The following is a 26,776-nucleotide window of genomic DNA, read 5'->3' as shown; positions in this document are numbered from 1 at the left end:
CAAGCTTTTTTGTGATCTTCCATAATGATACTTAGGTCATTCACCTCTTCTTTAAGAATCCATGTCCTTAATTCATGCATAAATGGAGGCTTAAACCCGGGCCCAAAATTTGCAACAACATCTATCATAGGAAACCAATAAGGATCATTCACAGTGTTGAATGAGAGACCTTTTGAATACGTAAACCTACCAATTTTTCTACACACTTCCTTCATTTCTTCTTGCTTCCACTTTGAATTCAAAGTAATTTGTCTAGGTTATGAAGTGGTAAATTTATCCATGGGTCACCTAGGAAAAGGTTCCCCACTTCCACTTACACTCCCACTCCCTAATGTCCTTATTGTTTTAGACAAGGCACTCTCATGCATTGAAGTTGGACCCATACCAATTTCTTGGAGCAATTCATTTCTTTTCGTTTTTTGATCCTTAAAATTGGCCAATGCCTTTTTGCATTCCAATCTAGCATTTTCACTAACTTTGTTGCATGGTTTCATACCATGATGAGTTCCGGCTAAGTGATGCTTGAGTCTATTCACCTCTCCCGTGCACTTTTGATTGCAAAATTTACATCTTAAATATTGCTCCCCGGCAACTTCAATAACATACTTTCACACAAAATCTTTTCTTGAATTTTCCGAATCGGATGAACTCATATTAAAAAAAAAAAAACACCAATAATAATATTCAAATTTTTATATAACAATATAATTGACTAAAAAATAATAACAAGACATAATTGAAAGGAATTTAAAAATGAAATACAAAATTTAATTGGTTTTAATTTAAAAAAACCAATATTTTTTTTAGAGGAATTTAAAAATTATACACAAATTTTAATTGGAATTTAATAATAAAATAAAGAAAATTTGGGTGAAAAATAAAATTAAACCAGAAATAAAAAAATAATTTTAAGCAGCCAATTTACTGGAATATTTAGAAAATAAAAATGGATGAAGGGAGAAACGACTTACTGGCTGAGACTGAGAGCATGGTCAAAATTATTGGTTGAGAGCTTGGTCAAATGATTTAAATATATATAGTTATATGCATATATATTGGATGAAGAGGCATTTGATTAAAAAAAAAAATTGATGAAGAGGGAGACTAATCGACTGCCAAGAGAGAGACCGACCTCTGTGTCAAGTCTGTCAACTGCCATGGAAGATGGAGAAAAAGATGAAGAGATGAAGCCGAGAGGGGGAAGCATGGGAGACGAAGAAAGAGAGATCGCGAGTTCGTGACATACCTAGAGATGAATGAGAGGGATTGCCGCCGGAGAAGATGCTCTACGATTGGTCACTGCCAGAGAAGATGCTCTGCGATTGGTCACTGCCGGAGAAGAAGCTCTGCGATTGGTCGTCGCTTGAGGTTGAGTACTCCGTCGCCGCTTCAGGTAGGGTTTCATTTTGGAGTTTTTCTCCCAATTTTTGTTTGCCTTCAATCGAGACTCGGGTTTTGCTCTGGGGATTAGTTAGGGGTTTTTTTTAAAATTTCCGTTCATGGCCACATCAGCTTCTACAAAGCGTGCGTTTTCTTCTCAGAGCGTAAAAGGCGCGATCAAAGCGTGCCTCAGACATGCCTCACTGGAAAAGGCGTACACCTTTCAAGAGTTGCGTTTTATTATTTACGTGTCAAGGCGTTTTTGCCCCGCCTCGCCTTAAGGCATTCTTCAAGGCGCGCCTGAGATACGCCTTTGAAAACTTTGTAGTCCACCGATGAAACAACTAATGAAAAACTCCTTGGTGAGCTCCTTTTATTATATCATGAGTGCCTCAAACTCTAACTGATATTACTTCACACTGCTACTTTGTTGCAACTTGGTTAGTTTCTTGACAATGTCCTTATACATGCTAGGTTCAAATGTTGTTTAACATCCTTCAAGAAATTTTCCTAAGAAACTTATGCATTAGTTATCTCATAATCTTGAATTCAGTCAAGGATTATACCTTCCACATTAATGGAAGCCACATACACATTTTTTTTTAATTTTTTTATCAATAAGCAATATATGTATAGCAAAGAGGCGCTAAAGAAGCGACTCACAGAGTTATAGTATAGAACAACTCACCCCCTTACAAAAGGACCCAAAACACAAGGACCCAAAACACAAGGAAAACACAAAAAAACCCTCTCCCTTAACTCATACACACTCATTCTATAAAATCTATTAAGGTCGAAGGACCATCTTTTATCCACAATGTGGTTTCCGACCAAAGTAGATACACAAAAGAAATTTTCATCTTTTGAATGGACAACACACCGTTCTAAAAAGCAATTGAATTCCTAGCCTTCCAAATAACCTAAAACAAGCATAACGGTCCTAGTTGCCATGCCACCTTCCTCTTCTTGCCCACAAAAGAACCTCTTCAACCTAAAAGGGTTTCCTTTATCGAATGCGGAAAAACCTAAGAAACTCTAAAAAAAGAGAAGAGCAACGTCCACACCTCCCTTGTTCTTTCACAATGAAGGAGGAGGTGGTCAATCGGCTCCCCATACTTTTGGCACAGAAAGCACCTATTAGCCAAAGCCAAACCCCTTTTTTGTAAGCGGTCCAAGGTTAAGTCTCTTCCCCATGAAGCCTCTCACGCAAAGAAGCTTATCTTGGGCTGTGTACAAGAAATCCAAATAATCTTCGAAGGGAATGAAGCAAGAGACACCGGTTGCAACGCTCTATACAAGGATTTTACCGAAAAAACCTCATCATTTGATTCTACCCATCTCACCCTATCCTCCTCATCCACCCTAACCATTTTCCCATCCAAAAAACAAAGTAATCTTCCCACTTCTTCCATCTCCCAATCATTAAACGACCTATTGAAAATAGGAGTCCAACTTCCCCCCTTTTCCCATTCGGCTGTCCAAACTTCATTTACCCAAGCCTCTTTAAACGTTGCTATAGCAAATAATGAAGGGAAAGCCTCGCATAAAGGGACGATTCCACACCACTTATATTTCCAAAAACTCACGTTCTTACCATCCCCCACCTCAAAGCAAAAAAAAATGGGTTACTAGCTATCCCACCTTATTTGTAGCTTTCCACAACCCAACTCCATAGACCTCCTTAGACTCACAAGATCTCCATCCTCCTCTTTCCTCCTCATATTTCCTTCTAATCACTTGATTCCAAATGGTCTTTTTTTTGTTTGCAAAACGCCATGCCCACTTGGCAAGGAGAGCCTTATTGAAAGAACCAAGGTTCTTAACCCCCAAACCTCCTTTACTTTTGTCTTCACACATAATTGACCACCTTACTAAGTGTGGTTTTTGCTTAAGAACCCCACTACCTCACAGAAAGTCCCTTTGTATCTTTTCTAGTCTCATCCTAACCACCCTAGGTAGTTGGAAAATGGACATAAAATAGATCGGTAGATTGGACAATGTACTCCGAATTAAGGTAATCCTCCCCCCTTTTGAGATGTACTGCTGCTTCCACAAAGCCAATCTCTTTCAGAATCTTTCCTCTATTCCATCTCATGCACCAATGGATTTAAAAGGAGCACCTAGAGGCATTCCTAGATAGGTGGAGGGCAAATTTCTCACATTATATCCAAACTCATCAGCCAACTCTTTCACATTCTTAACTCTATCAACTGGAATCAGTTCATTTTTTTCCAGATTGGCTTTTAACCCTGACAAAGCCTCAAACCACATTAACAGCCAGTATAAATATGTCAACTGATCCTCTTTAGCCTCACAAAAAATTAACTTGTCGTCAGCAAACAATAAATGTGAGATTTGGACCCTTTCACTTCTTCTTCCTCGAACCATACAAGGCATCAAAAAACCTCCAACAACTACTATTTTCAGCAAACAACTAAAAACCTCCATCACTATTACGAATAAATAGGTGAGAGGGGGTTTCCTTACCTTAAATCCCTTGAGCTCTTGAAAAAACCCGTTGGGCTTCCATTCACCAAGATTGAAAAACTAACAGTGGATAAACACCTTTTATCTAACTACACCACATTCCCCCAAACCCCATTTTCTTCATCATCGCTAATAGAAACGACCAGTCCACATGGTTATAGGCTTTCTCAATGTCTAATTTGCAAAGAATTGCCCCTCTTTTACTTTTCAAAATGGAATCTATTGCCTCATTAGCCATTAGCACTGCGTTCATAATCTGTCGCCCTTCCACAAAAGCATTTTGGGACATTGAGATCAAGGATTGAAATATCGGTAAATACGGATATATCGGTACTTGGATTTTACGGATATATCAGAAATATCGGTGGATATTTTTCATCAAATATCGATGAGACAAAAATTATCCAAAATTGATGGGAATGCTTAGAAAAATCCAAAGAATGATAAAAATAAGCAAAAATATACATGTTAAAGTTATTTTATAAGTGTAATCAATGTTTTCAGAACCGGACCGATGATCGAACCGGTGACATCATAAATATATAATTTATATATTATTAAAATTAAAAATAATTATAAAATTTTAAAATATATATGAATAAATTAAACATCAATAATATTATTTTATATCTTTGATATTATCAAATTAAATCATATTAATATTTTAAATTTTATTAAATGAAATATGTATAATATTTAAATGTGAATATATAAAAAAATGAAAATTTAAACTAATTTCATAATTTTTAAAAATATTATATTATTTTTATTTAATATTATAAAAAAATTTAAAATCTAATATATATTGTTTTGTTTGGCATATTAGATAACAAAACACATGTAGCCTAGTGGTGTCCTAGGTGGACTATAGTAAAAGATTGGTCCAAGGTTCAAATCCTCTTGGTGGAGTTTTGTTATGTTTTTTTTCATTGATATTTAGCAATCCTACCTCGGAAAATGAGAGGAACAAGGAGCCAAATGACTCCTATAAAAGTCATCCTCAGCAAAGTCTTGGCATGGTCTTGTGGGCTGAAAAAAAAGCCCATAGTAATTGGAGTGGATATGTGGGTTGTGTCATAAGACAGGCCCAACATGGAATCCTTCCTTTCATGCTTACAATGAGAGGGTAATATTTTATTTTGTAATTTTTTTATAAAAAATTAAATTACACGGGTGAAATCTGGTTGGAAAAAATCGGCGATTTATCGCGATTTTATCAACAAAAAATCGCCGATATATCGCCGATTTTGCCGATTAATTGCCGATTTTTTTCCATCCACCTCCGTCTTCTCCGCGCGTGCCTCCACTCGCCGATTTTTCGGTTCTCCGCCGACATTTCGCCGATATATCGGCGATTTTGCCGATTTTTGGCCGATTTTTCCGTCGATCGATAATCGGTGACGATTATCGTTTCGGTGCCGCCCGATATCCGATATTTCTCCGAAATATCGGCGATATTTTCTGATTTTTCAATTCCTGATTGAGATCACCTTAGCTAACATTCCTTTTAATCTATTAGCCATCACCTTAGCTAACCATTTGTATAGCCCTCCCACCAAGTTAATTGGCCTAAAATCCTTCAAGTCTTCAGCCCCCTCTTTCTTAGGAATCAACACTAAAAAGGTAGCATTCAGACTTCTAACAAATCTTCCAATCTCATGGAACTGTCTGAAAATTTTCATAACCTTCTCCTTCATAAAATCCTAAGAAAACTGCTAGAAGGCCATTGAGAAACCTTCAGGGCTTGGCGCTTTCTCTCCGCAACAATCTACTAACGCTTCAAAAACCTCATCCTCTGAGAAAGGCTTCTCCAGCCTCTCCACTTCCACCTCTTTCAGCCTCTCAAAATTTAAACCATCTATACCAGGCTTCCAGTCACCAAGATCTGCCAACAATCCTTGGAAAGTTCTGCTCACCTCCTCTTTGATTTCACTTTCCTCAGTTAAAACACCTCTCATTCACCTTTACTCTAGTAAGCTGATTCCTCCTTCTGTGAACATTAGCCATCTGATGAAAAAACCTCGTGTTTTTATCCCCCTCATTTAGCCAAATTTCCCTAGACTTCTGCCTCCAAGACACTTCTTCTAATAAGGCCCACTTCTTTTTATGACTCCCTTGCCTCTTTCCTAGCCTCATTTTCTTCAAAAGACAAAAAAACTAACCCCCTCTTCCTTATCCCAGTAATCTATTAAATCCCACGCATTCTGCTTCTTGGAGTCAATCTGCCCAAAAACCTCTTTATTCCAATTTCTCAAAATCGGTTTTAAAGCCTTTATTTTTTTAGTCAAAATGAAGCTTGTTGATCCGCTAACTTGAATCCCCTTCCACCACTATCTCAGCACCTCTTTAAAACCTTCCTCTTTCAACCACATATTCTCAAATCTAAAGGGTGTGGGCCCTCTCCTCATTCCTCTCCCATCAAGAAGTATCAGAGAGTGATCAGAAACCGGCCTAACCAGTACAACTTGAATGGTCCCCTAAAAACGCGCTTCCCAATCCTCAGAAATAAGGAAACGATCAATTCTTGACTTTGATCGATTATTGAGACCTCCACACCATGTGAATAGCCCTCCTTGAAAAGACAAATTCCTTAATTTTAACTTCTCAACCACCTCTGAGAATCTCCTCATCGCTGTGGACATATGACCTCCTCTACTCCGCTTAGAGGGGAATCTTATCATGTTGAAATCTCCTGCTATACACCATGGCTCATTCCATAAACCTTTAATTGCCCCCAGCTCACTCAAAAAATCTTATCTCTCTACTTTCACTGTGGGCCCATACACTTCTGAAAAACTCCAACAGAAACCATCATCATAGTTCTTAAATCGACAAGAAACTATAAATTTACCCACCTTCATCTCCACCATTTGCAGCACCCTATTATTCCAAAACACCACAAATCCCCTCGTCACCTCCCTAGAATTTAAAGCCCCCCACTCCAAACATCTTCCAATCCCAAGGCTTCTTACCATTCCATTGGACATCTCCTAAATTTTGTTTCTTGTAGGCACACTAAGTCCACCTTCTGTGATTTAATCACATTCTTTATCAATCTTCTTTTGTCTCTGTCACTTACCCCCCTTACATTCCACGACAGAATTCTAAGCCTCATCTAACACACTCTTGATGGCCCTGATCCCCTTCTATTCCACCATAGTTCATTGACCACTCAAGTTTCTTCAACTCATGATCAAATCTTGAAGGTTTCTGACATTTCCTCTTTTTTCTGGTAATCCTCTCAAAACAGTATTTTCTTTCTCTTATTATGTTAAGGAGTTCCAAGATCTCGCTTCAAAGCCCTCCGAAGGCATTCCCAAACACTAACAAAATATTGCCAGACAACTATACCTCCAAGACTCCTCGTCATCTCCCTTTTTCCCAGCCCTGTCGTCCCTCCCTTCTTCCAACAAAAAGAAATCTCCCGTTCCCTTCTGATCGATCTTTCTTTCCGTCGCACACACTCTTAAAGGGCTTATATTTAACTGCCCTCCACTTTTCTTCATCAAAGCATCAAAATAGCAGCTCTCCTCCACCTCAATCAAAGTCCCCTCTACCCCAGAGAAAGAAGAAGAAGAAGAGACTCGTCCCCCCTAAAAACAAACAACAGAAAGCTCAAAGGGGGAATACTTGGCATCTTCCTCCAAAAGCCACGTGTCCGTAAGGAAAACTCTTCATTTTCCCCCTCTTTTCGTTGCAAAAACCATCCCGTCGGCCAAGAGCTCTTCTTCAAACCACCTCTCTAATCGCGACCGACCGAAAGAAGCCCTAGTTTCTTTTAAAGGTCTGTCATTTGTGGGCCTAACAGGAGAAAAGGCCCACGAAGCTTCTGCAGTGGGATGCCCTTCTTTCAAGCCCATATTGGACCTGCAAACCACACCACCCGACTCGTCCCATTAAGGGCTTGAAGGGCCATCACAATAGGCTTGCCCCATTCCTCTATTGGACTGCACCTTTTCCCAGCAATCCCTTAGCCCACTGAAAGTCTCCTTTTCTTTTAAGGCCCAATCTAGATGGGCTTGTGAAACTTCTTGAGCGGGGTTGCAAAGTTTAAGCCTAGCATCCCCTCACTTAAGCCCATCCCTCCACTCCCTATACCTCCATCCTTCTTCCCAAAAGTTGAAAAAGCTTTAGTTGTACCAAACGTCTAGTCTCCATCATGATTTTCTTCTCCTCCAGCCTTTCTGATTGAATCTGCCCCTTCAGCCTCTACTACACGCCATCTCTCATTTCCTTTGCTACTACTACTCCCCGCGCATGAGCCCACATCCCATTTTTCCTTAGCCTTTTCCTCCTATCCCCCTTTCAACTTCTTCATCGGCACCACTTCAGAGATCTATGACAACCTCTCCCACCGCAACTGTAATGCATAGCAGTAAGCATCAACCACTAAATGCATAGTTCTCAGAAAAAAAAAAAAATCCCCCTATTCTTCACCAAAATTCTAGCCCACTGAAACTAAGAACAATATTTATTTCTTCATCCACCTCAACAAAGCCTCCACAACAGTCTCTAATTCTCTTAAACATTTTTTCACTCCAACAATGAAGTGGGAGTCCCACCACTCTTATCCAAGCTTCTTTTGCTTGGCTTCCTATCTTCAAGCATCATGCCTTCTCGCTTCATCTCTCTATTTGCAGCATTTTGTCTTTAAATCGTCGCGTCCCCCTCTTTAGTACTCTTTCTGCCTCCTCTTCATCTTCGAACTTCAGCAACATGAAATGTCCTCCCATGCTCAACACTTTCATGCCATTTTTTATATTCCAACTGCGTTTTCCCCATTTTCTAATTGAAAACAACTCCGTCTCCACCATTGACCCGTCATCCCATCTTCCAACAAGGCACCGACCCAGCCCTTCCTACCTATTTCTCAACCCTCTCCCTCCAACCTGTAGCCATAAAACATCTCCTTGCCTTCTAGTTGACTCCTTAGTCACATCCATAAAGGTCTTCTTCTCACTCTCCACCTTATTTCCAAGGCACTCATCAGCCTTACCTTCTACTATCACCACTTTCGGCTTTGAATCAACTTGTAGTGCTTCTTCAAACTTTGCTTCCTCTTGAGTAACTACCTCTAAAGCCTGAAGTTTCTCAGCGAAAATGACCCAACCTCCTATCAAACCCTTATCTTCGGGGATAACTAAGCAAAATCTCTTAGTCTCTATGTCAACAACAGAACAAAGGATGTATCTCCTCGCCCCATTTTCACGTCTTTCCACTCTGAACTTTCTACCATCTTCCTCCCACACTTTAACTAATCTTCCTTTGTTTTCCTCCTTGCAACATTCTTCAAGACCTTCCAAAATTTTTCTCAAACTTGCCATCCCGAATCTGATCCAGGAGGAGAACCCTCTACTCATCTCCACAGTGATACCTCTTAGCTTCCCTCTAACTTCCTCTAATGAAACTTCGACTTTATCGCAAACCAACACTTTCCCCCTCTCATGTCTCTCTCCTTCCTCACATTGTCATCTTCTATTGCTCCATGATGAAAAAACCTTTCACATTTGAACACCCATTCCTAAGAGTCACTTCTAGCAAATTTTGAAAAATCAATCTTATTGTACTAAGCTTGGAAGTTGTTGTTACGATTGAGGTTTGTCTTGTTGTCATTGTGGTGTGAGGTCTTGATATGATCTAGATAATAGGTCATAGAAAAGTTATTGATCTAATCATCATTTAGAGTCGTTGTAACCATCCATTTGCGTAGCTCCTTCAAGGCTTGAATTTGCTATTGATAGCTTTAGAATGAGAATATGAATTGTCACAATTGCTTCAATGTTTCTTCAATCTGCTTCGTTTCTTGCCCTCTAGTTCCTTTTGTTATGGGGATGCAAGCAGGATCATTGCTTTGATGCCAAATGATACAAATCAAGAAAAAAGAAATTTGATAAAACTTTATTCATGAAAATTATGAAGAAAACATAATAGATAAATGATTTTTCCTTTCACTTATAATACAACAATCTAGACATTATTTATCTCTAATTAAAAGGCCCTAAAATCAGGATGGTCAATTAACTATCACATTCTTTCCCCCAATTTATCACCCTTAATTGGAAGGTACATAACAACAATGCCTTCTAAAGATGAGTATTACTCTGCAATGGAAAATTCTACAAAAGTTTCTCTTCCATTTAAAATGGAGTGATGCTGGTTTTTGTGAATTACAAAAATATTATTACCATGATCCCTATGAGTCTATGACACAAACCCTATACCATAGATTTTTGTATCATTTCCTTTGAATCTTTGATTGTTTCGAAGTGTAATTTTTTTCTTCTTTTAAAAAAACCCTCAATCCCCATATACACATATAGAGTGTTCCGTATCTGTGGACTTGTCACCCGAAGCCTCACTCTCGACACACAGAAAGAGGAGAAGAGATTTCAAAAGAGAAAGCAATGTTGAGAGCTGCTCATCTCCCACCAGGTGCATCTCCAGCTCTCGTTGCACTGAAACTATCTTTGATTCCCACTCTCAACCTCACATCCCCTTCAATCATTCGCAAATTCTCTTCATTTTCTTCTCTACACGCATTTCTCCCCAAAACATTCCTACCCAGTTCACCTTATCCTCTTTCTCTTGGCCTAAAGAGATTCCCTCCCATGGTGGCTCAGCCATGTCCCAGAGGTAAAGCCTTTGGTTTCTCCATACTTTTCGTTGTTTGATACTAGTGGGTTTTCATTTCCATGTAGTTTCTCGCTTAGTTGCTGGGAATACCGATGCAAAAGAAAAGAAAATGAAGGAAAACTTTGAGTTTTTGCGTTTTATAGTTTATATCGTTCTGGTTTCTCAGCCAGATAGTTGAATTAGGGCCGCTTGAGTCCATGTCGTATCAATTGGTTTCTTTTTCATATGACTAGGAACCAAAAATTTTGGATTGTTATGCTTTAATCGGAGAAATTTAAGATGGGTTTTTTTATTCTCATAATTCAATGTTTGGTGGAGCACGCCCACCATACACACATTGTTTTTCGTTTTTCCATGTAACCGATGTTTTATTCATGTATTCATACTTAGACAAAGATTTTAGATTTTTTTTCTGTCAATTTGAGAAGTTTAAGATGGGTTTCCTTTTAGTTCTTAATTGAATATTTAACAGAGCAAAAACCCAGATACATATTTGGTCATGAAATGGATTGTAATTATTTTCCTTTCCTTTTTATTGATTGAAGATACATTTTTCAAGCTTTTCTTTGCTATTTTGGTTGCTGAGAAAATTGAGAATGAAAAACTCAGCGCCACATATATTGCGCTTATTTGAGTGGGTTTCTTTTTGTTTTTTTTATTTTTGTATTTATGGTTGATTTGGTTTACTTTTCTGTTGCTTGGTTGTGAAACAAGGAAGAGTTGTTCTCTGAAGTTTAACTGAATGCCTTTCAGAAAAGCTAACAGAGGAGAGTACAAAGGGTTGTGTCCATAATTAGTTCTGTGGGAGAACAAATAGTGCCTGACCCTTTTTTTCCCTTTTTGTTTTTGTAATGGCAACATTAAATGGACAACAGAATTCAATAGTCATAAAAGCAAGTGCCTAGAATATATTGTTGTAGAACTGCTCAAATACAAAGCTTTGAATTTCCAAGAAAGAAATAGGTACATGAAACAGAGTTATTGGAAATTAAGTTTAATCCCAACCCTTAAAGAAGCACTAAGGGTACCCTTAAAATTGTGCTTGAGCAACCATGAGATCAAATTGGAACACTCAGTTTCTTGTGAGTCTTAATTGCTTTGAATGAACACTGTTATGAGTTTTCTTTCTTAACTGTTATATCATCTCTCTCTCTCTCTCTCTCTCTCTCTCTCTCAATTTTGTATGAGAATTTCAAACTTTCTAGTCTTTTCCAGCTTCATTTAGTTCTGGGGGCAACACTGGAAGTGGTAGGGAAATATTGGTTCAGCACTTGCTTGTCAAGGAGGATGACCTTAAGCTTCTATTGGAGCTTCAGCAGAGGATTTCTGGCGGTTAGTTTCCACAGATTTTGGTAAATAAATTTTACTTATTTATAAGTATTTAGTTGAAGTTTGAACTTTCCATTTTGGGGTCATCACACTTTTTCTCACTTAGACTTGATTTTTTCTAATGCTCTATTGTTCTAATGTTATTTATTTATTTTTATCATGTTCCAATGTTATTTGTTACATTCAGGAGTGGATTTGAGTGATCTGGCTGTGGAGTACTCAATTTGTCCGTCCAAAGAAGAGGGTGGAATGCTTGGATGGGTGAGAAAGGGGCAAATGGTATGTTGCCGAGACAGAAAATTGTCATGTTACTCTTTTTGGGGATCTTGATGATTAAATTCAAATTTATTTTCATTTTTTTTCCTCAGTTGAAATCAATGAATTTGCTCCAGTTTCCAAGGCAAATATAATTCAGATACTCCTTTTATCATGTTGATTGATAATTTTCTTTTCAGCCTGTATTATAATATAAGCTAGATGTTTGTTATGAACTGCATATAATTGTGTATTTAGAAAGTGTATACTGGTCTGAGACATATAAAAAAACATGGGTAAACTTGTTGATTTTTAATTGTGGCAAGTATGGTGGACTTGAAAATTTTATTTCAGACGTTTTTTTTTGGGTCGAAATTTGAAATAGAATTTGCTACTTTGAAATCTAGTAGTGCTTTTTGGTCCCTATAGTCACTTGATCTCCTTGAGGTGTTACATTAAGAAACGTATAATAACTATCAATGCTTGAGAGATTGTTTCCGGAGGGGCAGGCAAATAGATTTTTTTAGTTCCCACGAGCCAAAAAAGAATGCTTTATGGAGTGGGCTACCCATATAAGAAAGTTTTATTTAGTGTTTGCAATATGATAAATAGGCAATTTCATAGGCATGTCTAGATTTATGTAACGTGTGGGGTGGCATCATGTTAGCGAGCAAGAGTTACATGAAATTTCTTGATGCATGCATGTGAGATTGGCTTTGAAGTTCTTTTGGTGGCGTCTTTAATACTTCTTGTGTACTTTTGAGGTGCTATGTTAGTGATTCTTTTTTATAATATTCTCTTGCTTTACACAAAAAAAAGAAGTTATTTGACTTTAAGGGTTTAAGTTGATGGTAATGCTGGTGATTGTGTGGACAAGTAAATAATTATTAGTTTGTTCTTGAAGTTCCTTTGAACATGAAGTAGAGAGATAATGAATTGGTAGGCTTTATCCATTCAAAGAATATGCATCTTTATACCTTCATTTGATTTTGCTACAACTTGGTTGCTTCATTGGCTTATACATTATTGCCAGTTCTCTGGGAATACTGGATTTCTGGCATGCTTGTGATGTAACATGTGCAAGGGCTAGGTCTCTTTCAAAATAAGAAACTGAGAAGAAATTTTTTAACTAAATTTTGTTGATATCATGATCTATGAGAGAGCAGCCTAGGTGTTTTTAAATGCTTGATACTATTAATCCATTACAAAATATTTTGTACAGAGTTCAACTTGAAGTCAATCAGTTACCTTGTAGAAACTTAATCAAACCATAAACAAAAGTAATATGCCAAACAACCCTTAATATCCATCTAATTTCTACAAAATAATGGAAGAAATTGTCATAGAAAGAAAGGAATCATGGTGAAGGATGCAACTGCAATGTGAACTTCCATGAGCCAACACACCCATGAACTGGGCTGAGAAGACTTATGAACTTCCAAATGATGATGAATGAGAGAAAAAGTGTGCAAGAAGTCAGAAAATCCTTTTGGGTATTGTGGCTATTTTGTATACAATATGTATACCTTTTTTATTTATAATACATCTTCTTTATCTATAAAAAAAAAAATTCAGAAAAAGAAAAGAGGATCATAGTGAAGAGGGAGAAGATCTAGTAATGGAGGAATAAGAGGGTATAGATGTCCTAGGGTGTTAAGAACCTAGACCACTGTGCCAAAGGCCCTAGGACTAAAGGGACATGTTGAATCAAAGAAATAAAATATCCAGGAAAGGAGATAGAAACAAGTGGGATGTAAATGTCTTAGGGTGTTAAGAATATCAACCAATATGCCAAAAAGAAAGAAAAGGAAAAGCCTTAGGAATGGCATAGGATGCATGATTGGTGTGGCCCTTTTATCTTCTATCATTTTGGAAACTAGATGTCTATGGTGATTGGTGCTTTCTGTTCCCCTTTCTTTCCCTTCTTTATTTATTTATTTTTCCCATAGAACATATGCTACACAGTCCCCAAACCATAATGAAGGTGGGAATCTATCCTAGATACTTTGTACGATATATGGTAGTTGACACCTTCCACAATCAAAGCTTTTAACAATGTTTGTTGTTCTCTCTCTCTCTCTCTAGTATTTTCTTTTTATTAAAGTGAATATTGGACACAAGAGCCCTTTATTTACTTAAACATCCTTTTTTTTTTTGTTTTCTTTAATACATCTTTGACCACATTTAGAACAAGCAAAAAGAAGTTTAACAATGAATGGTGGGACTTCTTTTCTTTTTCTTTTCAATGGACTGTAAGAAACCTAGTAGATCAAGTTTAGATTATATATGGTTTCTACTTGTGGTCCTAATTTGCACATGGGACATGCATCTTGGAAAAGGCCCCTTTAGTTTAGGATTCTGATGTTGCTGATGACATATTCTGGCAAACAAGTGAATACTATCTTTGATAGTCACATCTGACTTATGGAACACTAGGAATTACATTTCCTGATGTTGTATTTGAGTGGGAAGGGGTTGGGGTGGGGATGTAGGAAGTTCTAGGTTCATGTCTCAGAAAAAAATACCTATAAAATGATTTCCTAATGCCTTTTTTTTTGATAGGTAACAAATGATTTCCTGGTGCTGGGATTTTTTTCTCTTTTATTAATTTTTTTTAGAGGTTTTTGATTGAATTTGAGGATGTGTTCCCTCGGATCCTAAAATGAAATGTTGCAATATCAGCACCTTTAGTATTTAATAATATCATTTAGTTCTTGAGCGCAATGGGTTACTCAAGAAATATTCTTGGCTGTTCACATGAAATATTCCAGGTACCAGAGTTTGAGGAGGCTGCATTTAAGGCACCTTTAAACAAAGTTGTAAGGTGTAAAACAAAATTTGGATGGCACTTGTTGCAAGTTATATCTGAAAGGTATGTTTTGTAAACCTATCTGAAGGTGAACAGCTCATTTGATGAAGTAATGAAAGTGCTGACATCACTTCCACACACTTGTATCTTTGTGCATTTGAATTTGTGCCTCTAGGGAAGAATCATTACTTCAAGACATTCAACCTGTGGAGCTTCATGCAAAAATGCAAGATCCCAATTTTTTTGAAGAGGTTCAGTTGATTGATGTTCGAGAACCTGAGGAAGTGTATGTTCTCATTTTCCATTTTTCATTTTTCTACTTCTATGAAACTAAATTAGACAATTGAAGGTTAAATATATATATTCCAAATAATTAAGCATTAATCATTGAGTCCTAATAATAAAAGCTGTGGGGTTTTTTTAAGAACTCCTTTTAGTTTTTAAAATTTTTTGTTTGGTGGTTTTTGAAACCCCTTATTGAGGTTTATCTTGTGGGACAACAATAATTACTATTATTATTGTTGTAAATTTGTTTGGAAGTACTTGAATTGAAGTACTTCTTTTATGAAACTAATTGTGTTGTCTGATGAAGGATAATGGAAGAAGTACTTCTTTTATGTAGAAGAGAAATTGGGTTGGGAAAGGAATTTGATGGGCAGGATAATTAGGTGAGAACAATGAGAAAGAGAAAAGACAAATCTTTGAATATTTCTCAAAATTAATAATGATCTCTCATTGTTATAATCAACTCTATTTATGAGCAATTGGACACACTAATCCTAAAGGAGATATACTTTCAATCTTAGTTGAAATATTAAACTAAAGTGATAAAAGAATTGGTGCTGAATTTAAAAGCTAATTTTAAAGTATAGAAATCCTAATTATAAAGTTGAGTGCGAATGGAATCCTTATCATCCTTTATGTCTAAAATAAAATTGAAATGAGTGGTTTTGATCCCCATCGATTCTCCCTGATGGAAAAAGACTTGACTTTGATGAGTTATGGGTATGATGCTCTTCAAGAAGATTAGGATCAAGCCCTTGAAACTTTTCACATGTAATACAAGTCGCATGAGAGACTTGTTGATCTTGCCATTTGACAAGGTAACGGTGATATCCACCATGAGAAAATCCAATAACTTCATCATCTAGCATATCCTTTATTTGCTTCATGTATGGCTATTGAAATGGTGAAGGCTTGGGAACCTTTAAAGTTGTAATTTGACCTATAAAGATACATCTGATGAAATAGGATGCTCAAAAGTGCAGCGATAAAGAAACATGTCCTTCACATTGAAAATTAGGCTAATATTCATATCACCAGGTAAGTCAAATAAATATGCATTAGACCCAAGTTTGTGAATGATGCAAAAAGGTTCATTTGCTATAGCAAACAACTTGTTGAAGGAATGTTTGGGTTATCTCTCAGGGTGAAAATACAAATCATGACATAATCCCCTTAATTAAATTCTTGATTTTTATGATGCACATTAATAGCAAGTTTATAATTTTCATTGCTTAATGTAATTTTAGGTTGTATATCAGCATAGAGATCATGAATGTAATCAATAAAGGGTTTAACAAGTATACAAAGTCTAGATTCATATGATAAAGGGATGAGATTAATACATAGACAAGGAGATTGACCATAAACAACCTCAAATGGCTATTTACTTGTATAATAGTTAATAGAATTGTTATAGGCAAACTCTGCTTTTTGCAGTATCAAATCCCAATTACCTTGTTTCTCTCTAACAGGATGCCTAAGAAAGTCTCCTAAACTATGGTTAAGAACTTCAATTTGACTATCAATTTGAGGATGAAAGGCTGATGAAAATTTTAGATTGGTGCCAAAAGTTCTCTAAAGTGTCTTCGTGGTATAGGTGGAAGCTTTAATGTAAACATATTAGTTCAAGAACACAACAATAAAATAATCCACACACAGGTACACGAGCTCCCTCGCTCCCTTGCTCCCTTGCTCCACTAGGTATCTCTCATTCTTCCTCACATCTTTATCCATCACGTATAGTCTTCATAAGACCATTTCCGTCTCCTAACCTTTTCCCCTTATGATCTAAAATATTTATAAAGATATTCCTAATAACTTTTCTTATTCTGTAAGAAAATCTAATATTGCAATGACATATGTATATAGAAAATATTCTATACGATATTCTTTACAAAAAGGAATCTATACCAATTAGGAATTTGAGACATTTCCCAACAGTCTTCCAAAAATAACTAACAAATTTGATATCCCTATAAGATATTGTGGAAGTGAGTAAACCCATGAAGCCATTCCTTAAAGAATAATTTGGCTATAAGCCTGTATGTAAGATATTGACTATTTTGTTACAAGGAATAAAACGTGCCATCTTTAAAAGCCTATCTATGCAACAAAAAACGAATCATGTCCTTGAGCTGTTTTCGACAACCTAAGAACAACATCCATACTAAGGTTTCTCCAAGGGGTGTGTGGTATAGGTAAAGGCATGTACAAACTAGTGTTTCTTCTCTTTCCCTTAGCTAGTTGATGAGTTTAACACCATGACACAATTTTTGCAATATCTTTTTCCAAGGGAGGCTAATAAAACCTATCCTCTATCAAAGGAATAGTTTTATCTTTGCCAAAGTAACCGGATAGGCCTCTACTATGCAACTCCCAAATCAAGAAATCCCGAATAGAAGTATGAGGAATGCATAACTTATATCCTCTAAATAAGTAGCCATCATGAATGATAAAATAAACGTGATCTCGACGATGGCCATCTTGAATTTCTTGACGAATGTCACCAAAATCAGGATAAGTAAGATGCTCATCATTCATTCTCTCAAATCTAGCCACATGGACACTTATAGCCTATAAAATGGCCACTACTTGACTAAGGACATTGACAACTTTATTTTTAGTTATTTCATGATGGTGGAGAACAAATGAGCTTTCTTGAAGAAACCTTATCCATCTAGCATGTTTGACATTCAAGTTTCTTTGAGAACTAAGATACCTTATTTGATGGTCATAGTACAACACAAATTCTTTAGGCAATATATAATACCTCCAATGACGAAGAGCTTGCACAATCTTTTTTTTTTTTTTTTTGATAAATAAAATCAAATGCATTAAAAAATAAAAATCCCCCAAGAACACTCCAAAGTACACAAGACGTATACAAAAAGTGTCTTAAAGCACAGAAAAAAGAAAAGAACCCCAACAATAACTGCTGCCCTTAACCAAACCAACCACTTAAAGAAATCAAATAAAGACTAAGAATCAATCTCTATATATTGCTTTACCCAAACAAACAAATTTTGTGAAAAGAACATCTTCAAAAACTGAATTGAATGATCTTTATTCTCAAACATCATGAGATTTCTTTCTTTCCAAACTGTCCAAAAGAGATATAAAGGAATTGCTCTTCAAACCTTTTTCCTCCTTTTACTCACAAAAAAACCATGCTGCCCTAAAAGAGCCTCTTTTATTGTAGTGGCTTGCACCTAATGAATACCAAAGAGATCAAATACCAGTTGCCAAAGGAACTTAACCAGAAAGCAATGAAGGAAGATGTGATTTATGGATTCTTCTTCTTCTTTGCAAAAAAAACACCTATTGATCAAAGACCACCCTCTCTTTTGAAGTTGATCTAAAGTCAAAACTTTTCCCCAAATTGCCTCCCATGCAAAAAAATTAACTTTCGAAGGGACCCACAAATTCCAAATTACTTGCCTTGGAAAAGACATAATAACCCTCGATTCCAAAGCGGCTTATAAGAGCTTCACAGAGAAATTAAGATTGTGCAAGTTCATCCACACCATCTTATCTTCCTTCGCCATATCAACTGCCTTTCCTTGCAACTTGACAAATAAATCCCCAACTTCATCCACTTCCCAATCATTCAAAGGTCGTGAGAAGCGAGGGTTCCAATGACCGTTCTCCCCATGTTGTACCCAAAGATCCGCCATCTAAGCCTCTTTTGCAACATATGAAGCAAATAAAGAGGGGAAAGAAACATACAACGGTTTATCCCCACACCACTTATCTACCCACAACTTCACTCTCTTTCCATTTCCCACTTTAAAAGAAAAACACCTGAAGAAAGTGTTCCATTCCTTCCTAATGAATTTCCAAAGACTGACTCCATTCCCACCTCTAGCTTCATTGGACCACCACCCACCTTCTTCCGCTCCATATTTAGCACTAATCACTTTTCCATAAGTGGAATAGCTCTATTTAGCCTTTTTGAGTTTCTCACTGAAATATGCTATAGGACGACCTTCTTAACTTAAGAGACCATCTATGCCAACATTTGGTGCATTGCATGCCACCTCAAAGACTTTTGAAAAATTCAGATGGCTTAAGACATTTGCCTTATTCATTTTGCATTTTATCTCCTCAAATGCTTTTCTTACAGCTTCATTCCAATGAAACTTCCCTTTTCTCATGCAATTGGTAATGGGAGCCACTGAAGTATTAAATCCCTGATGAATCACCTATAGAAAATGGCTTATCCATGAAAACTACGAACATCAAAAATAGTCGTAGGCTCAGGCAACTCTCTAATAGCTCTAAGTTTCTGAGGATCAGCTTCTTGAGGAGGTTATCAATCTTACAAAGATCACGTGGGATTGAATGAAGAAACATTTCTTAAGGTTGACATAAAATTCTTTAGCTCTTGAAGTTTCAAACACCTCCCTAAGATGATCTAAATGCTTCTTTTGAGACTGACTATAGATCAAAATATCATCAAAATAGACCATTAGGAAATTTCTTATGAAAGGATAAAACCTGTGTCATAACCCTCATAACTATGCTCAGGTTGACGTTTTGTCCTAGCAACAACAGCTTTAGAAATCACAGTCATAAAGTTGCACTATCAAGAATGAGCTTGCAAATTTTATCCCCACATTTAATATAAGTGTGAAAAATACAGGTGCCTTAAAACTCATTGCTATCCATCGAAGTGGATAAAATACACTACATGACACTAATGTGGGTGTCATAGTTAGCCCATTTCTTTTTCAATATCAGACACATAATCAAGGGGGTTCATAAACTTGATCACTAGCTTCACCTTCTTGTGAATCCTTGTGCTCTTGTTCTATGATTAGGGTGTAATGCGGATGACATGACACTACATGACCCCTACCATGACAATGGTGACACCCGTTGTTGGAACCACTAGACTGAGGATTAGTTGAAACTAACTCTCTGCCCCTATTATTGTTCACTCTTTGCCTTGTATTGTTAGTGCCACATGAAGTAATTTGACTGCTTTAAAACCTCTAGTAGCCTTAAAATTGCTGGCTATCCTATTCTAAGATAAACTTTGAGAAAGTCTATCAAAAAAAAATAAAAAATAAAAAATAAAAATAAAAAATTAAAAAAATAAAGATAAACTTCGAGAATGATAAGACTCCTCATTTGAGAAATCATGTCTTTTGTTAGGAACCCTAAGGTATCTCTCAATCTCTAAAGCCTTGTGATAGGTGTCCCTTGAAGTTTCAAGAGAATGAAGGTTTACCTCTTTTTAATTTCTAATCTCAATCTGTTGATGAATTTTTCTGTAGTTAATCTGGATTCCTCTCTCACATTGCATCTCAACTGGAACTCCTCAAAGTGAGCTAAGTAGTCGGTCACACTAAAGGTTGCCTAAGGTTTCTCCACTAATCTAGCAACTGCCTCTTGCAATATGTAGGGAGATATTTTTCTTTCAATCTTTGTTTTGTTTCAGCCCAAAGGGTGATTGATTCTTCACTTAAATGCTCTAAATTAGACTAGAGACTTTGCCAATATTGCTCTGCAGAACCAACAAGTTTCATTTTGGTGAAGTAAATGCGTTGGGTGTTTGACAAATCATACCATTCAAAGCAATCCTCAAGATCAGCTAATGTAGGGTCTGACCATCCATCATAACTAGAGGCACCTACTTCCTTTTTAGTTATATCACTTGAATTATTATGTGGCTTTAGCAAATTTCTCTAAAGCACATGCCTAATAGACTGACTAAAGGGCCTATGGTAAACCTTCCTTCATTTTGGCATGAATGGGTTATTCACACCCATTTCTTCTATTCCATCATTAGGATCGTTATTGATTGTGTCATTTTGGGCTTTACTTCCTCTCATAGGTTCTCTTGTTATTATTATTTTATTGATCAATTTCCTTCGATTCCAAATTGATGTAGGACAATGAAAGCACTGTTTTTTTTTTTTTTTAATTTTTTTTTTTATCAAGAAGAGAAATTTGGCTAAAAAAAGGATTAGATAAAATAGAAGGAGAAATTAGATGAGAAACTAGGAGAGAATTAGGAGAGAGAGAAAAGACACAATTTTTTCTTTTGAATATTTTTCAAAATTAATAATGATCTCCCATTGTTATCATGATCCCTATTTATAAGCAATTGAAGATACTAATAGTAATGGAAGTACAATTTTAACCCGAGTTGGAAAATTAAATTAAAGTGATATGAATGGGATGAAAATTAAAAAGGCTAATTTTAATGAGAATACCCTAATTTTAAAGCAAATAGGAATCTTTATCATTGTATAGGAATCTTTATCATCCTTTACGTCTATGTCTAGAATAAACTTGAAATGATTGGTCTTTCTCCCCATCATTTTATGGGATTTGTTCTTCTAGTGGTTTTTCTATGTATTATAATAGATTGGTAAAATAGTTTGAAAATTTTGGAAATCCTATGGTGATGATAAGATTCTACAAGAAATTTTGGCGATACTTAATGGAATGTCAAGAACGAACTTGAATGACAATAAGGGAATACATTGTAGGAAAGGCTCCATATATATATATATATATATATATATATATATATATATATATATATAAGTTTGTTATTTGATAATCTTAGAATTATTTAAATAGCAGGAAATACAAAGTGGTGGCATTCAAGGCTTCCACAACTGCACAAGGGAATGATCTTTATCATTTATGGAATTGTATTTTTGCTTACTCACAAAATGTTGAGCAGTGAGGGAGAGGGCTGAAACTCTCTTAAAATTTTTCCCAACTGTGCTTTTGTTTGTTTTGTTTTCCTTTTTTTTTTTTTTTTACTTAATTGATATATTTTTTTTCCATTTTTTTTGTGCATTTTCTGCTCTAACCATGTTTGATGCAGGGCTCAAGCGTCATTGCCAGGTTTTCAGGTTCTTCCCCTCCAACAATTTGGGAACTGGGGACCAGAAATAACCACTAAATTTGATCCTGAGAAGGATACTTATCTTATGGTGAGCACTCACTTCACTTATTTATTTATTTATTTTTTGGTCAATTGGTGAAGAAGGTTTAGCTTTCTAATGATGAGAAAGGTGTGACATCTGGTAATAAATAAAAAAATTTGTTTATGTTGGAAGATAACATGCATAATAAGAATTTGAATATGCTTTTTTCTTCATATTCGAGCCTGCAACATTTTCATCCACGCATTTATTTATTTATTTATTTTTGATAAGTAAACGATTATATTAACGAAGGCAAAAAGCCAAAGAGCATACAGGGAGTATACAAGGCTACAAACCCTAACCCAAAAAACAAAAGAACCCAACCCCTACTTGGAAGCTATCCACTCCAAGAAACCTATAAGGGAATTCGACTCCATATCAATGTACACTTTAGCCCAACCCCAAAAATTATACCTTTTCATCCACGCATTTAATGCAGCTACTTTTTTAAAGGTGAGGTCTTCCTTGCATTAGTGTTGACTGTTGAGTATTTCATAAGGAGTAAGCATTCTTCCTCATTCCTTGTTAATGAAGTGGTCTTCTAAGTTCTAAAGAAAGACTGCTTTAAATTGATACAATTTTTTTTTTTTTTTTTTTTCATTTTGAAATCTATTATTTTGGAGTATGTATCCTTTCTAATTTTTTGCTTTCTTCCACTTCTTGTGGTTATTTTTTTTATATGGGTATTTGAGTGGTAGAGTTGACTTCTCGAGGGTGACTTTTGGGCTTCCTGAGATGGTCATCGCTTGCTTTGTGCTACTTGTAGTGTTGCTTTTCAAACACACCTTCATGCCCTCTGGTTGGTTTGTTCTAAGATGGTCACTTCTATGGTATTCTTTTATATAATGCTTCATCTATTTAATGGTCATGTCCTCTAGGTGGTGATTGACTTTCAAACTGTTTGACGCCACTGATAGGCCACAAGGAGAGGAGGGAAAAAAAATTGAAACACATGTTCTCAGCCCTAAAATTCCATTAAGATAATTTTGAATCATCTTTTAAGACATGGTTAGACAAATAGAGTACAAAAAACACCAGAAAGTGGATTGGTTTTGTTGATCTCCTTGGTTGAATGCAAGGAGTTGGCATTTGTGGTGTAAGGTCTGCATTAATAATATTATATGTGACTAAAGCCTAGTAGGTAAAAGGAAGGTATTTGACAGGCTATTTCTTTTCATTGTTGCTTGGAGGTTTTTATCCATCATGCACTTGGTGTCAATGTTCCAATTCCTTCAACAGTAGTTTTCTTTGTAAAACAGCAAGGGTAAAATTCAAACCAAGGATAATTATTTTCAAGGAGTAGAGTTTATATATAGACACTGACTTATAAAAAAAAGTCTCTTTTGACACTGCTACCAATGAGATATGATAATGTCTCGGATATATCAAGTTGTAAATTATTGATCTTTGAAGGGTTAGCTTGCTCTTTCTCACTTTCTTTTGGATCTGTGGGGCACCTTGCTAGGTAAGGGATCAGTTGGCAATGCTTAGAGTTTCACAGATAGTCTTTTGTGGGGTATTCATGCCTGCTGAGTTGGTTTTGGACTTAGGGTCTCTCAGATTCCTTTGTTGGGTTCTCTGCATGTCCTTTCCCTCTTGCTAGTGATCTTTTTACTTTTGGCTCGAATAATAGGTCATCCTTGTATCTTTCTTCTATATTAATGAAGTGCTTGTTTCCTATCAAAAAGGAATTTTGGAAAACTTATTTGCAAACTGCTGAAGTCAACTAAATAAGAGAGAGAGTCATGAATTTTCTCCAACCTAACTCTTACATGTGGTTGTTGCTAGTCAGATATTATCATATTAAGAACCCTTGTTCCCAGACACAGTAAAACTTAGAACCATTGTACTGGGTAGAAGAAGCAAAGGAATGTAAGTTGATTTTTATTTTATTGAATATTGTAAGTTATTGGATAACAGATACACCCTTTTGTCCAAAAATATAAGTTTCGCACAGTCATGTGCAAATTGGTAAGGTGTACACTTGGATGCTGGGGAGATGCTTTAGACCCTATGTTGTCCTCAAATAGCTGCTCTCACACTCTTGTTTTTGCTGCCATTCTCATGCTCACTTTGACCTGTGCTTACATAGAGATGGATGTGTTCTGTCACTAGTTTGTGGTTCAACTTTGAGGATCTTTTAATTGGACTTGAATGGTGAGTTTGGTTGGACATGTTCATCACATATCTTCTATAGTGTTCATGTTGTGGATTTCCTTTGTATTTCATGTGCAGTAATATCCTAATCTATTGTTTAGTCTTTTGGTAAAGCACTAACACAAATTTTATCCAGTGTCACCATGGCATGCGGTCATTACAGGTTGCCAAGTGGTTGCAGACACAGGTAAAATATTTTCTTCTTAGTACAAACCACATGGAAACCTAAATTCTTTCATTTTATTTCTTTGTAGCACTTGAATTTTAAAATGGTTACTTTAGAACAAGTATTCAGTGAACCTGACATTCTCCTATACGGGTTTACTGGTTTTGAGTCAATGTGGTAGAGATGATGGGTCCCTCCTTTGGCTGACTTAATTCCACATGTTCAGGGTTTTAAGCGAGTATTCAATGTGTCTGGAGGAATTCATGCGTATGCTACCAAGGCTGATCCTTCAATCCCCACTTACTAAAATATGAAGTTGCTCATCTTCTTCGTCTTTATTATTTTTGAATCACCATGTATGTACCCTACTGAAACTTGAAAGTTCCCATAAAATTTTCACAGCTCCCTGGGTAATGGTCGAGTCTCGGTGATGGAACAGTTCCATTTTTGTTACTGAGTAATGATCTAACTCCTGCAGAAAATTTGATGAGGATAACAGTAGTTTTAATACCAGATGGAGTTGGTTTTCCTTGATTTTTCCTATGGTAAGTAGTTGTCACACTGCCATAGAATTGGCTGATAGAGTTACAGTGACAAGATGAATTGCAGGTAATTTTCTGGATGAGATAGCGGCAAGATTTTCTTTCTTTCTTTCCTTTTTATTTTTATTTTTTTATGTGAGGTTGTTCCCCCTGAGTTGGTGTGGCTGCTGTCACTGGATATGCAGTTTTACTGAAAAGAACAGCATACAGGTAGCAGTAGCATCCTTCAGAGGTTATAATGTTTAGGCGTTAGCATCCTAGCAATGACCATGAGAAGTGAAGCCTCATGAGTAGCACCTTGCATTCATGTGGACTCAAGGCATGACAGACAGCATGTCCAGAGGCTTGGGCATGGTGGTTGGATCGTGGCCACTGAGCTATATTCTAGTGTTGGTTGTGACTATGGACGGATTCCAATTGCTAATTGCTGGTTTGAGTAAAGCGGGCACAAAGGAAGAATTTTGTGGAACACTAGGTGGAAATGGAGCAAGCTATAACATGAGGGGGAGCCTTGGGCAACAAATAGCAATGGTGTGCCATGATACTGCACGGCTCAAGGACGCAGCCAAGGATGCATGGCACGCATAAATATGAGGGGGTGCAGATGAGGTGCAACAGTGCTCCAGCAGGGGTGGCACGCGCAGGACACCCTCTGCATGCACCAGTAGTCCATGCACGTGCCTGTGTAGCACACTTGTTACAAAGTGGCACCAGCATGTGTCCACACTCGTGCAACAGTGTGGCCCGGCCCTGTGCTCACACATTCAGCAACATGGGCCAATAGCAAAGTGGCCTTATCATTAGATTCATTACCCATATGACACCGCCTCTCTTTTGTTATGGAACATCCATCCCTTTCTTCTTCTTCTTCTTCTCCCTTGTAGGCACTGTCAGTACTACCCAAGGTCATTGTGTACAAGTAATCTTCACCCGCACTCTGACTGCTACTTCCATTGTCTGCACCTAGGATTTATCTTCCGTTTTTTGTTTCCTCGTATCATCTTCTCTCTTTGGCTTGTCTCATGCATTTGGACTTCACCTTATCATTTCACGTTCTTCTTCTTCAATCCCTTGTTTGTGACGCTCTTATTGCTTTTATTCTTTCTCTAGAGTTTATTTTTCTAGGTGCTCCTTTAGTTTACTGAACTCCCCTTTTCCATTCGTAGGTTTCCTATTCTTTTCTTCCCATGTTTCTCTTTTCCGCCGACTCTGAACTTTTTTTACCCTTTTCCACAGCAACTCCCAATAATTTAGATACTTGGGAAGCTGTGCTCCATTTCTTGTTTGCCGTGGAGGGCTCCCATTTGTAGGTGGGATTGAGGCTGCCATTTCACCCTTTGATTCGCCGTTTCCTTCACTTTTTTCGAAGACCCACCTGAAGACTTGATCCCTTATTCATAGCTTTCTTTTTAACCTTTCTATTATACTCTCATGACACTGTCGGTAGGACACTATATTTACGTAAGCATCGTCTCTTCTTTCTTCTTGGCAGTCCCAACTCATTTTGCCTATTTTATTTTTAGGTTAGTTCGCGAAGTCTGACCTCAAGGTATGGACATGAATCCCAGTTGTTGTGGCTGCCTTTATCCCATACGCTAATGCGAAAGGCGGTTTTCCAGTAGGCTTGTTGATAGATGCTTGGTATGCCCATAAAACTCCTAGAAGTTCTCCAACCCACCTTTTCTTACCCTTGGCAAGTCATTTCTTCAAGCAATCATGTATAGTTAGTTCTATTAGAGATTTTAGCTTGACCACTTCCCCGTTGGTGTCTGGGGATAGAAAA

At 36.8% G+C, this 26,776-nt stretch overlaps 1 protein-coding gene across 1 annotated transcript; it reads left to right on the top strand.

Annotated features, from left to right (window-relative positions):
- Positions 1-9,888: 9,888 nt before the first annotated feature.
- LOC100244760 (rhodanese-like/PpiC domain-containing protein 12, chloroplastic) lies at positions 9,889-24,985 on the top strand. Its single transcript, XM_002276502.5, has 8 exons — positions 9,889-10,500; positions 11,716-11,832; positions 12,017-12,108; positions 14,856-14,956; positions 15,069-15,179; positions 22,026-22,134; positions 24,422-24,472; positions 24,678-24,985. The coding sequence occupies exons 1-8, from the start codon at positions 10,272-10,274 to the stop codon at positions 24,756-24,758; spliced, it is 891 nt and encodes a 296-aa protein (XP_002276538.1). The 5' UTR covers positions 9,889-10,271; the 3' UTR covers positions 24,759-24,985.
- Positions 24,986-26,776: the final 1,791 nt, after the last annotated feature.

Source organism: Vitis vinifera, chromosome 6 (assembly GCF_030704535.1).
Source record: "Vitis vinifera cultivar Pinot Noir 40024 chromosome 6, ASM3070453v1".
In the NCBI taxonomy this organism is placed as follows: Eukaryota; Viridiplantae; Streptophyta; class Magnoliopsida; order Vitales; family Vitaceae; genus Vitis; species Vitis vinifera.
This window is presented reverse-complemented; position numbering and strand designations above follow the sequence as displayed.